This window comes from Dendropsophus ebraccatus, chromosome 15 (genome assembly GCF_027789765.1).
Source record: "Dendropsophus ebraccatus isolate aDenEbr1 chromosome 15, aDenEbr1.pat, whole genome shotgun sequence".
Lineage (NCBI taxonomy): Eukaryota > Metazoa > Chordata > Amphibia > Anura > Hylidae > Dendropsophus > Dendropsophus ebraccatus.
Genome location: NC_091468.1, coordinates 14,525,749 through 14,538,918, shown reverse-complemented (window position 1 = coordinate 14,538,918; position 13,170 = coordinate 14,525,749). Strand labels below are relative to the sequence as shown.

The 13,170-nt window shown below is 43.3% G+C and overlaps 1 protein-coding gene and 1 long non-coding RNA gene across 4 annotated transcripts in view; one reads left to right on the top strand and one right to left on the bottom strand.

Annotated features, from left to right (window-relative positions):
* The window catches only part of LOC138774175 (uncharacterized), a 111,222-nt gene that overhangs the window by 24,265 nt on the left and 73,787 nt on the right, over positions 1 to 13,170 (bottom strand). The window lies entirely within an intron of this gene.
* Positions 1 to 13,170, top strand: part of SERTAD4 (SERTA domain containing 4) — a 63,835-nt gene that overhangs the window by 42,573 nt on the left and 8,092 nt on the right. For all 3 annotated transcript variants that reach the window (XM_069954821.1, XM_069954820.1, XM_069954819.1), the window contains exon 3: positions 6,473 to 6,585. In XM_069954821.1, coding sequence (XP_069810922.1) covers positions 6,473 to 6,585 — 113 coding nt within the window. The remainder of the gene's footprint in view (positions 1 to 6,472; positions 6,586 to 13,170) is intronic.

Sequence of the window (13,170 nt, the reverse complement as noted above, 5' to 3'; positions counted from 1 at the left end):
AGAACCTTGTTCCATGTTCTAGGCTCATGGAGGATTTTCCCGCACAATCAGTAAAACCTCAATGAACATAAAAGCTTGACGGTGACATGAGGAGATAAGCGGCTGCTAGTCATGTGACGCTTATTACAGCACAAGTAGATATAACCTGTCCTACCAATTTATTGTCTATGGCCTGTGTGAATCCTATGTCCACCTTTGCAGCCATTGCTGGTATTGTTTCAATGCATCTAAAATGAGAAATGCTTCCACTTTCTGCATAGTCTCAATTTAAAATAATCCTTACCATATTGTGTATACCTATGTGTCTCCATGGTAACAGACTACAAAGTAGTCTGACCGGCAGATACAATCCCTTCTATCTGTTCCTTACTTCTTATTAAAGGAGAGGTCTGGTGATTTTTAAAATCCCGGGAAAATTAATTACAAGTACTAACTTACCTCTCCCCTTGCCCATGGTGAACGAGGGACCGGCCTCGGGACCCCTGCCAGAAGGTATTTTTCCCTGAGTTGTGATGACATCATGACTCGAGGGGGAAAGGCCTATCTTGGCTGATGTTCTGACTGCTCAGCCAATCAGTGACTAGAGTGGTGTCCCGTCCCTGTCACTGACTAGCTAAGCGGCCAGTCCATCAGCTGGGTCAGCTCTGGAGATTCCGGGTTCCCCAGCAGGGGTCCCAAGCTACGTTCCTACTCCTGATCAAATTCCCCCCTGCCCCTGCCGGCTGCCAGATTTTAAAGATGGCTGGACTTCTCCTTTAAAGGGGTACTCCGGCCTGGGGGTATTTTTCAGTTATGGCCAGGGATGGGGTGGTTATGGACGGCGGAAGTCACTTACCAACCCCATTCCAGCGCTGGGTCCCAGATCGCACCACTCGGTACCCCTGTCCCGCGCCGAGGCGGGACTTTGCTACGGCCGCTGAATGGCTGAGCTGCCTTAAAACGTCACGTCTCATGCGGCAGCTCACACCAGGAAGCGGCCACGGGACGGGTGTACTGGGCGGCGCGATCCGGGACCCGGCGCTGGAACCGGGGAGGTAAGTGACCTCTGCTGTCCATAACCACCCCATCCCCAGCCATAGCTGAAAAATACACCCGGGCCGGAGTGCCCCTTTAAGGCAGGGCTCCTACCATGATTTGTAAATATGTCTGGAAATTACATGTCCCCTGCTGGACAGGCCACATTCATTTCAATGGCCTGAGCATATTCAGCTAGTGACCACGGTCATTTTCTGAGATATATCAGAGTTTGGTCTTGAACTGAATAGTCCTGCAAATCACTCTTCTCAGCCTGAGGCACAACTTGGAGTTGGTATATGACCAAAACCACTCACTAGCAGACTACACTCAGCTGTTGAAATTAATGGTGCCCTTTCCCGTCCAAGCATGGATAAGTTTTTCGGACACAAATTATATTGTGAATAATTTTGTGAAATTTTTCACAGGAAAGTGGATGAATAAGAAGAATATAGTATGACAGCAGTATCAGACTACACAGGGTTTGTTTGTTGTCTGTTACCATGGAGACACTTAAATATGCATAGGAGCTGGAGACACATAATAATGGGCTGTTTTAAAGGAGATTAAAATGGATCACCTATTCACAGGACGGGTAATAAGTATCAGATCAGGACCCTACTAATCACAAGAACGGGGGTGCCTTATGCCATACAGTGCCATACACACAGACGGGCAAATTTACATTACAAATGAAGCAAATCACTTCCTTTGCTCTGTAGTTGGCTTACACGCCAGCTGCCTTTGATCTCTGTGACGCTCCCTGCCACTCCACCCCAGATGTCTGGAAAAGCTGGATCCAGTCCAGGGCTTCTCCCACTTTCCCAGGACGGGATCCAACTTTTCCAGACACCTGGGATGGAGCAGCATCCAGATGAAAGGCAGCTGGTGTATTAACTGACTGCAGAGCAAACAAAGCTATTCGCTCATCTCTACATAATGCCATACAGTGCCACACATACACTGCCATACAGTCCCATACATACTGCCATACAGTGCCATACATATACTGCCATACAGTGCCATACATACTGCCATACAGTGCCAAACATATAGTGCCATACATATACTGCCATACAGTGCCATACATATACTGCCATACAGTCCCATACATACTGCCATACAGTGCCATACATATACTGCCATACAGTGCCATACATATACTGCCTTACAGTGCCATACATACTGCTATACAGTCCCATATATATACTGCCATACACTGCCATACATACTGCCATACAGTGCCATACATACTGCCATACAGTGCCATACATATACTGCCATACAGTGCCATACATACTGCTATACAGTCCCATATACATACTGCCATACAGTGCCATACATACTGCCATACAGTGCCATACATATACTGTCATACAGTGCCATACATACTGCCATACAGTGCCATACATACTGCCATACAGTGCCATACATATACTGCCATACATATACTGCCATACAGTGCCATACATACTGCTATACAGTCCCATACATATACTGCCATACAGTGCCATACATACTGCCATACAGTGCCATACATACTGCTATACAGTGCCATACATATACTGCCATACAGTGCCATACATATACTGCCATACAGTGCCATACATACTGCCATACAGTGCCATACATATACTGCCATACAGTGCCATAAATATACTGTCATACAGCGCCATACATACTGCTATACAGTCCCATACATATACTGCCATACAGTGCCATACATACTGCCATACAGTGCCATACATACTGCTATACAGTGCCATACATATACTGCCATACAGTGCCATACATATACTGCCATACAGTGCCATACATACTGCCATACAGTGCCATACATATACTGCCATACAGTGCCATACATATACTGTCATACAGTGCCATACATACTGCCATACAGTGCCATACATATACTGCCATACAGTGCCATACATATACTGCCATACAGTGCCATACATATACTGCCATACAGTGCCATACATATACTGCCATACAGTGCCATACATACTGCCATACAGTGCCATACATATACTGCCATACAGTGCCATACATACTGCCATAGAGTGCCATACATATACTGCCATACAGTGCCATATATATCACGAACCGGTGAGAATGGAACGGCTGCACATCCCATCTATGGCTGATACTAATGCCGCTAGGCCTATATTAAAAATCAACACCAGAGTGTCTGTATATGAATTGATCAAGCCATATTGCCCCGTGTACCACCGCGCAGGTCCTCTGGTCCACACGGGTCCCTACGCTAAGTCCACACCGTGTGGTGTGAGGTGCAGCACTCTTTTTCTTCCCTGAACCGCATTTTGTTTCTCTCTTTTCTCCGTGTATTGCACTCCTCCTGGTGAGACCCACATGACCGCAATTAGCAGGAGACACCTGAGTGCACATGGTTTTAATCCCTCCTGTATTTTCCCATTCTGTCTGCAGAAGCTATGGTGAGTGCAATACCTCATCCAGACTTGTGCTGTTTGGGGGCGACCTTCTCCGCCGGCGGTGCTGGCCGGGTTCTGGTGTGGTGTTTTTGGGTCTGGTCCTGTGGCATGGGGGTCGCAGGGCCGTCCCATGGCCCCCGTTCCCTGACTGTGCACGCCTGCGGGGTTGGTGGCCACTGACTGGCACGGTGTGGACTTAGTGTAGGGACCCATGTGTATCAGATACCGGCACGAGGCACATGGGGCAGTATGGCTTGATCAATTCATACACAAAATTCTGATGTGTTTTTTATTTAGCCTAGGGGCACTAGTATCAGCCATAGGTGTGAGGTGCAGCACTCTTTTTCTTCCCTGAACCGAGTGCCATATATATACTATATATATACATATATATATATATATATACTGCCATACAGTGCCATACATACTGCCATACAGTGCCATATATATACTGCCATACAGTGCCATGCATACTGCCATACAGTGCCATACATACTGCCATACAGTGCCATACATATACTGCCATACAGTGCCATACATACTGCCATACATATACTGCCATACAGTGCCATACATATACTGCCATTTAATACTCAACGATCTTAGAAAGACCCATAGTGAGAGACTAGAGTGAAGACTAAGCATGCTACTGCTCCATTCACAAGGTAACAGGGCCACCCCATAGTCTTTATCAGTGAGGGTTCCAGCAGTCGGCCCCCACTGATATGGTTTAAACGATGACTCCTTTTAGTAATTGTTACCATTGTTATTTAATTTTTTTCTTTTTATGCATCAAAGCAATAACAGCAGTGGTGGCAGAAGTGGTCATGCCCTCCATTACTGCCAGAGCCGCTTCCTATAACCGTGCACTCTGCTCCATATCCCTGAGAGATAGGGAAATTTATCAAACATGGTGTAAAGTGAAACTGGCTCAGCTGCCCCTAGCAACCAATCAGATTCCACCTTTCATTCCTCACAGACTCTTTGGAAAATGAAAGGTGGAATCTGATTGGTTGCTAGGGGCAACTGAGCCAGTTTCACTTTACACCATGTTTGATAAATCTCCCCCCCATGGTCTCTATCTGCTGAACCCTGCCATAAGATCTCATCCATTTCGTGCGCCATTTATGTTAGTGAGAGTCCCTCCCTTATATAATCTGCTTTACTCTTGAGATATATATATATATATATATATATATATATATATATATATATATATATATATATATATATATATATTGTACATTGAGATTTAGAGGCTTCAGGTTTTGGTCTTTTAGAAAATAAACTAGAATTTACAGAAAGATTCGCAGATGTAATGAAAATGAATGATTAGAGAGTGACATGCACGTCTCAATGGGGATTCTCTCTATAGAAGTACATTGCATAACCACAGGATACGCTATATATATATCTGCTAACTGCACTGCCCACCCCTGGGACCCCCCACCTATCTGGAAAACAGATGCTCCCTATGCTATATCCAAGTGGGAAATGTATAGAGACATGAACAGCGGAGGCCTCACCAGGTGGAGCCGGGGGTCACAGTATATATATTCCCCAGATTGGGGGGGGGGGGGGGTCTCAGAGGTTGTTCTGGTACAGTATATACAGGTATATGCTGTGGAAAATCCCTTTAAGGGTATAAACCCACACACCGTATATGCAGCAGATATACGCTGCATATACGGTGTGTGGGTTTATACCCTAAGGGTGTGTTCACACCTACAGGATCTGCAGCTGATCTGCAGCAGATTTGATGGTGCAGATTTGATGCTGTGTTCAGTTATTTAAATGAAATCTGCTGCGGATCTGCTGCGGATCCGCAGCAGAAAATATGCTGCGGATCAGGTAAGTGTGAATGTACCCTAAAGAGTGTTTCTCACCCCCAGAAACAGTAAGGGTGTTCTATATGTCGGAGGTGCATTCCCTAAGGTATATCGCTGTATAACCTGATGTTACTGCATTGTAGTGAGTTCCATCCCTACACTGGTACATAATAGCCCATCATCATCCCAGTAGAACAGAGCGTAACATAATCATCTGGTGAGCACCCTCCACCTTGTTCACTAGAATATGTGGAAATAGACCGATTCACACTATACATGGGCAAGGAAGTTATCCAGTGTTCGAAAAACATGGCCACTTTCTTCCAGAGACAGCACTGCTCTTGCCTCCACTTTGGGTGTGAGGTTTTGCAACTCCGTTCCATTGACGTGAATGGCGCTTAAAGGGGTACTCCGGCGAAAAACCTTTTCTTTTAAATCAACTGGTTTCAGAAAGTTATATAGATTTGTAATGTACTTCTATTTAAAAATCTCAAGTCTTCCCATACTTATCAGCTGCTGTATGTCCTGCAGAAAATGGTGTATTCTTTCCAGACTGACACGGTGCTCTCTGCTGCCACCTCTGTCCATGTCAGGAACTGCTCAGAGCAGGAGAGGTTTTCTATGGGGATTTGCTGCTGCTCTGGACAGTTCCTGACATGGAAAGAGGTGGCAGCAGAGAGCACTGTGTCAGACTGGAAAGAATACACCACTTCCTGCAGGACATGCAGCAGCTGATAAGTATGGAAAGACTTGAGATTTTTAAATAGAAGTAAATTACAAATCTATATGACTTTCTGAAACCAGTTCATTTGAAAGAAAAAGATTTTCTCTGAACAACCCCTTTAAATGTTATAGATAGAAAACAAAGGTGTCACAACCTGTACAGTATAACAAAAACTCCCCTCTATTTCTCTATGGTATGGCGGCCATACAGTGATGGGCAATCTCATCCCCATTCTATCCAGTATAAGATTTATCAGGAGCGCAGTCATACGACAGGATTGACATTTCCGCTGCTGCGTGTTCTCCCCGCACTGTATTACACTCCAAGATGTAAAGTATAAGATCAATGTGTGCCATGATATATTCTGTTGTGTGTGAGGAAACAAAGTTATTGTGTTTGGAGAACCTCAGGCGAACTGCATATCATCTGTCATATCTGATTTATTACCACAGAATCACATTGCAGGGGAATTTCACATCCAAAAACAGCTTCCAAGAGCACTTACTTTAAAAGGAAATATGTAGAAGAGGATTATCATCTGCCGCTCAACAGCTGTAGTCATAAAGTACGTTTTGTTTAGTCTGTTTTACTTATTCTCTTACATCACAGTGATTGCCGCTTTTATGCTTGCATTACGCTTCCTTCCGCTATTCTTATGACGCTAATAAATTATGTCACAGTTGTGTATATTGCATGGTATCATATTGGAGATCATAGATAGATAGATAGATAGATAGATAGATAGATAGGAGATAGATAGATAGATAGATAGATAGATAGATAGATAGATAGATAGATAAATAGATAATAGATAGATAGGAGATAGATAGATAAATAGACAGATAGATAGATAGGAGATAGATAGATAGATAGATAGATAGATAGATAGATAGATAGATAAATAGATAATAGATAGATAGGAGATAGATAGATAGATAGATAGATAGATAGATAGATAAATAGACAGATAGATAGATAGGAGATAGATAGATAGATAGATAGATAGGAGATAGATAGATAGATAGATAGATAATAGATTAATAGATAGATAGATAGATAGATAGATAGATAGATAGATGATAGATAGATAGATAATAGATTAATAGATAGATAGATAGATAGATAGATGATTGATAGATAGATAGATAATAGATTAATAGATAGATAGGAGATAGATAGGAGATAGATAGATAGATAGATAGATAGATAGATAGATAGATAATAGATAGATAGATAATAGATTAATAGATAGATAGATAGATAGATAATAGATAGATAGATAGATAGATAGATAGATAGGAGCTGATTGATAGATAGATAGATAGATAGATAGATAGATAGATAGATAGGAGATAGATAGATAGATAGATAGGAGATAGATAGATAAATAAATAGATAGATAGATAATAGATAGATAGATAGATAGGAGATAGATAGATAGATAGATAGATAAATAAATAGATAGATAGATAATAGATTAATAGATAGATAGATAGATAGATAGATAGATGATTGATAGATAGATAGATAGATAGATAGATAGATAGATAGATAATAGATTAATAGATAGATAGGAGATAGATAGATAGATAGATAGATAGATAGATAGATAATAGATAGATAGATAATAGATTAATAGATAGATAGATAGATAGATAGATAGATAGATAATAGATAGATAGATAGATAGATAGATAGATAGATAGGAGATAGATAGATAGATAGATAGGGGGCTCCCAAGTAAAAAAGCCGTTTTGGTGGACATCCCATCCCATCATGATAGATATTGAATGGAATAGCTACCATGTAAAGCTACATTTCCCCTGCAGACATGGATTCCTCTGACAATAACAGCCGGTTCACAGTTGAAACTTATAAAGGGGTTGTCATCACTAGATAAGGCTTTAAAATGATTAATTACAATTTTTAGTTGTGGAGGCCCCCCCCCCCCCCCAAATACACACAGATACACACAGCATACACTTAGAAGACTAGACAGCTCTGCCCAGTAGGATATCAGATATATCAGTATGTTATTTCTGTACTCTTTATCACTCTTTGCTCCCTACTATCACTTAAATTTTTCCATCCCTCAATTTTGAAACCCAACAGATACATTCTCCCAACAAAATACAATATGTGGGGCAGATTTATTAAACCATAGACCAAGCAGTCCTGGAGTGGGCTGGTGGCTTAGTAGCCTATTCCATCAATGTATAGCATCTTTGGGCCCACTTGTCTATATACCACCTATTACTTAATGTCACTAATTGGCTTCTAAGGTTTGGGGCACAGTATCTGCCCCAGATAATTTTAAAGTGACTTTGTACCCACAATATGACCCCCCCAAACACTTGCACCGTCGGATAGCTGATTTTAATCCAAGATCTGTCCTGGGGTCCGGTCGGCAGGTAATGCAGTTATTGTCCTACAAAAACAACTTTTAAACTTGCAGCCCTGTGCCAAATGGCTGTGGCCTAGAGTGTCTGTGCCCTAACTTTGCATCACCCCTCTGTCCCACCTCCCCACCCTCTTTCCTATTCCTCTGCAGTGGAAACTGCACGGGAGACTTGACGATCCAGCCCATGTGCCGTGCTGACACAGGTGATAAATAGTAGAAAATCTGCCTGGAGCATTCCTAATGATGAGGAGGGCGGGGAGGAGGGACGGAGAGGTTGTGCCAGCCTAATGCACAGACACTAGGCCACAGCCGTTGGGCACGGGGCTGCCAGTTTAAAGTTGTTTTTTAGGACAATAACTGCATCATCTGCCAAACAGACCCCAGGACAGATCTTGGATTAAAAGCAGCTATCCGACAGTACAAGTGGTTTTGGGGGGGACAGATTGTGGGTACAGAGTCACTTTAATAAACATGCATCAATAAGAAAAGGACTGATTATTATTAGGGTTAGTCTGGGTCAGGTAGACAATTTGGGGGGTATTGGTGATGAATGTTTGTACACATTGCACCATGCTGTCACCTAACCACCTGCATGTTATATCCTATATTATGCCATGTTCATAGTAACTCGTTTCAGCCATTTGTGTTACTACTTTTGCAAAAACATCATTGACTACATGTACTAAAGTGTCAACATTTTGCTCAATTTTGTGCATTTAGTAACAGAAACACCCAATACTGGATTCTGGTAAAATGATGTAAGGATGATATGTAGCCACTAGGCAGGCAGAACATTTTTTGTTTGTTTGTTTTATATTTATTTAGTTTTTCCCCCTCATTGTTATTTAGCCACAAACCAGAGATGAGCACAACTCCTGCATGCCCACGTCCGTCTGACCCTGGGTTTGGACTTCTGGGTTTGGATGGGCTCGAGTATTCTTAAGTTGCGCTCATCTCTGCCACTGACGTCCTAACGTCTTTATACAGACTAGATGTAGCTTTGCTGGACATTGGTTAATGATCCTTAGGCCTAAGCTAGTGTCGCTTAACTTTTAAGGCTATGTTCACACAACGTATATTTTCGTAAAATCACGGCCTTTGTACAGCGGACATGATTATTACGAAAATATACGTTACCTTTCCTTCTATGGGATCCCGGACGGAGCATATACACTTAGTATACGCTCCAGCCGGGGATCTCTTGCGGTGCCGCAAACAACTGACATGTCAGTTTTTTGCTGCCGTTATTCATTGAATATCGGCCGTAGAAAACCCTGTCAGTGCACACTGTGGAGCAAGCGGCCTGGCCACTTGCTCCATGGTGTGCTGTGAGGAGTTCGGATTCGGGCGTGCACAGATGCGCCCACATCAGAACTGTGCGGCCCGAAAGATCATTTGGCTGATACTGCAGTACCAGCCAGGATGATCTTTTCAAAGTCCGGCCGTTCTGTGACCCGGCCTGGTCACGGAACGGCGGGTCTCATACATAGTATGAACATGGTCTAGTACTGCTTATTTTATATATGCATTCTTCTTCTATTAATTGTGCCTTTGGGTCCATACAAGGGAGAAATGTGATGTGTATTTGACCTCATGAGCTCTATCCACTCATTGCAGCATTGTTTGCCTTTAAACTGTAAATTGCTTCAAGGGATTGTCTCATGAAGTCATCCCTTTTTTTGTATGCCTTGTTTGCTTGCTTTGGTACAGACTCCAGCCTTCCTTGTATAACATGGATGACTATTCTATATCTGAATGGTGGTCATGTAATGCTACAGCGACTACAAGAAGGGGAATGTCTGGGGGGATGTGGCTTCTCCTAGTAAAATCAGCTGTTTGCTGGGAGTACTGCTTGTAGGAGGTTGTCAAGTGTAGGGTCCTATTGGATAAGATATTGTTGAGGGTCCCAACTGTTTGGTTAGGCCTAGGTTAAATATGTCTGATGTTCCAGCATAGTTCTTAACGTCACAGGTTCTGTTGTCTGATTGTCCACCAGCCTCCGTGTCACACTGGCAGTCTATGGGAGGCTTGCGTGCCTCCTCTCTCCGTGCGGAAGAATGGACAATTCTTCTAAGCAGAGAGGCGTGGAGAGAGGAGGCGCGCGAGCCTCCCATAGACTGCCAGTGTGACACAGAGGCTGGCAAAATTCCACCAGTTTTACTCCATGTGAACTCAGCCTAAGAGTATAAACACTGGAATATCCCTTAAGCAAAAAGGTCCAATACTAGATCCAATGGGGGCAATAGATGGCAAAGTAAGGAAAAACATTGTAAGGAAAAAACTTTGGGGCATGTTCCAAGTCAGACAACTCTACCCATGTGTAGACAGCTGTTTCGGGTTATTGCCCCTTATCAGTTCAAAACGGTTGTCTACCAATGGGTAACCTCTCCTTCTGGTGAGATGTATCACTTGGCTTAAAGGAGAAGTCCTGTAAAATTGAAAAAAGGCAGGTGGGGGGGTGCAGAAAAATAATAAACAAAGTAAACTGACCCCTACCCATGCCCCGAGGGCAATTTTACAAAATGTCACCTTAGTCTTGGTCTAAGGCTTCTTATCAGAATTAAACACTGACTTGAATGAAAAGCTATCTCCATAAGGTGGCGTCAGAGAGCTGCTTTGCATATTCTTTTTCCCAGAATTCTCAGTTGAGCGCAATTGGCCTATAGGTCCCAGCCTAGAATTCCAAAGAAAATTTGCATTTTTCAGAAATGTGGAGATTTTGTGCGCACATTGGTGGGGATTCGATATCCCATTCTTCAGTCAAAAAAATCAGGAAAGATACTGTGGACAAGTCAGCTTCTAAAAATTGCCTGTGTATGGTTGTGGTTTTCCAATTAAATCAATAAGACGCTGATTTGATTTGAAACGTGCATTCCAATGCTCTTGAAAAATTTATTTAGGGCCCTATTACACTGGCCGATACTGAGGAACAAGTGACCGCCGACCTGTCAGGTTAGCGCTTGCTTGCTCTTCATTCCCTGCTCCCTGTCTGTACCACTACACACACACACATAAGGAGGAGCGGGGGACCGCGGGGTGCAGCGGGAGGGGCTGCCCAGACGATCATTAGTCATTCGGATGGCCCATCGAAAATATCGGTAGTCTGCGTCCGCCACTCCTATTACACGGAGGGATGGCCCGCAGACTGTCACTATTGTAATCGTTGTGATAGGTCATGTTTTAAGACAGCGTTCCATTGCCTTTTAACATGACCTATTAGACCATAATATCGGCCGGTAATTGGCCAAGTACGGACGAAAATCGCTTGGTTTAATAGGGCCCTTAGTGTGGACAACCCTCATTATGGCTACACAGTCTGAATACTTGTGGTTGTCTTAATGGAAAGGTCCAGTGAGAATTATAATTTTCCGGCAGGCAGGGAGGAACCTAATAAACAGGTGCTACATACCTCTCCCCATGTCCGGGACTCTCACCAGGCTGCTGGATCTCCTTCTGAAAGGATGTCACGACTTGGCTGATGGACTGCCTGCTCAGCCAGTCAGTCAGTGTGGTGGGACACTGCTGCAGTCACTGATTGGCTGAGCAGGCACTCCATCAGCCGGGACGTGACAATATCAGTACCTGAAGGAATATTAATTCCCGAAGGGGGTCCTGGAGTCTCTGACACGGCGTTTGGGGGGACACAGGGAGAGGTAAGTAGAGCTTGTTTATTATGTCCCCCTGCACCCCCCCCCCCCCACACACACACACACACACACACACCACCCGTCTGCTGGCTAATTATTATTTTTACCGGACTTCTCCTTTAAAATGTCACTGTCGTGTTTTTTTTTTTGTTTTTTTTGCAGAAATCAATAGTACAGGCGATTTTAAGAAACTTTGTAATTGGGTTTATTAGGCAAATATGCCATTATCTGCATTCAAAAAGACTTTCCCCAGGTCCCCCCCCCCTCTTATCCACTGCTCACTAGGAGGAAATCTCGACTGGTTTACATCAGTCGGGGCCTGTGTAACCTATGGAGTGGGGAGGGGGGAGGAGGGAGATTAGTCGCCAGCAGAGAACAAAGAATTACACAGCGGGAACTGTGTGAAAGACGCTATTCAGAGGTCAGAGAGGTCAGTGCTGACCTCAGAGGAGATAGCCTGTTGATGCAGCTGTAAATTAACTCTTTGTTGTCCTGTTTTGGTGCCTCATCTCCCTCCACCCCTCCCTTCTACATAGAGAACAATGAAGTCAGTGGGAGAGCTTCAAGCTGCTTTTTCATGATAAAAATGCATTTTTCGGCTAAAAAAACCCAATTACAAAGTTTCTTAAAATCGCCTGGACTATTGATTTCTGCAAAAAAAAAATAATAAAAAATTAAACTGCAGTGATACTTTAAACTCTACAGTAATCTTTTATGGGCAATAACATGTTGCCATAATACTGTCCACATCAGGACAAATCCAAATAGCTCAGTGAGCGGTGACCTTGTATGAAAGGTCACCACTTTACCAAAAAATTCCGGATACTGTTAGGCAATGCACCCTGGGAAGTGAATGCACATAAAGTCTTTCCCAAAACTCTAAAGCTGTTTTTAAGAATCTAAGATCCATCCACTGGTGGGTACTTGGTGTCAGTCAATGCCCGAGTCTCGCTCTTCTACATCCCAGGTGGGTCATTGACTTTCGGCTTGACATCTGTGTCTGGCATGCATTCAAATAATTGCATTATCTTTCTTGTCGCATCTGGCAGACAGTAATGTATAGATGGCATTATATTCACAAAGGGGCACAACACTGGCAGGT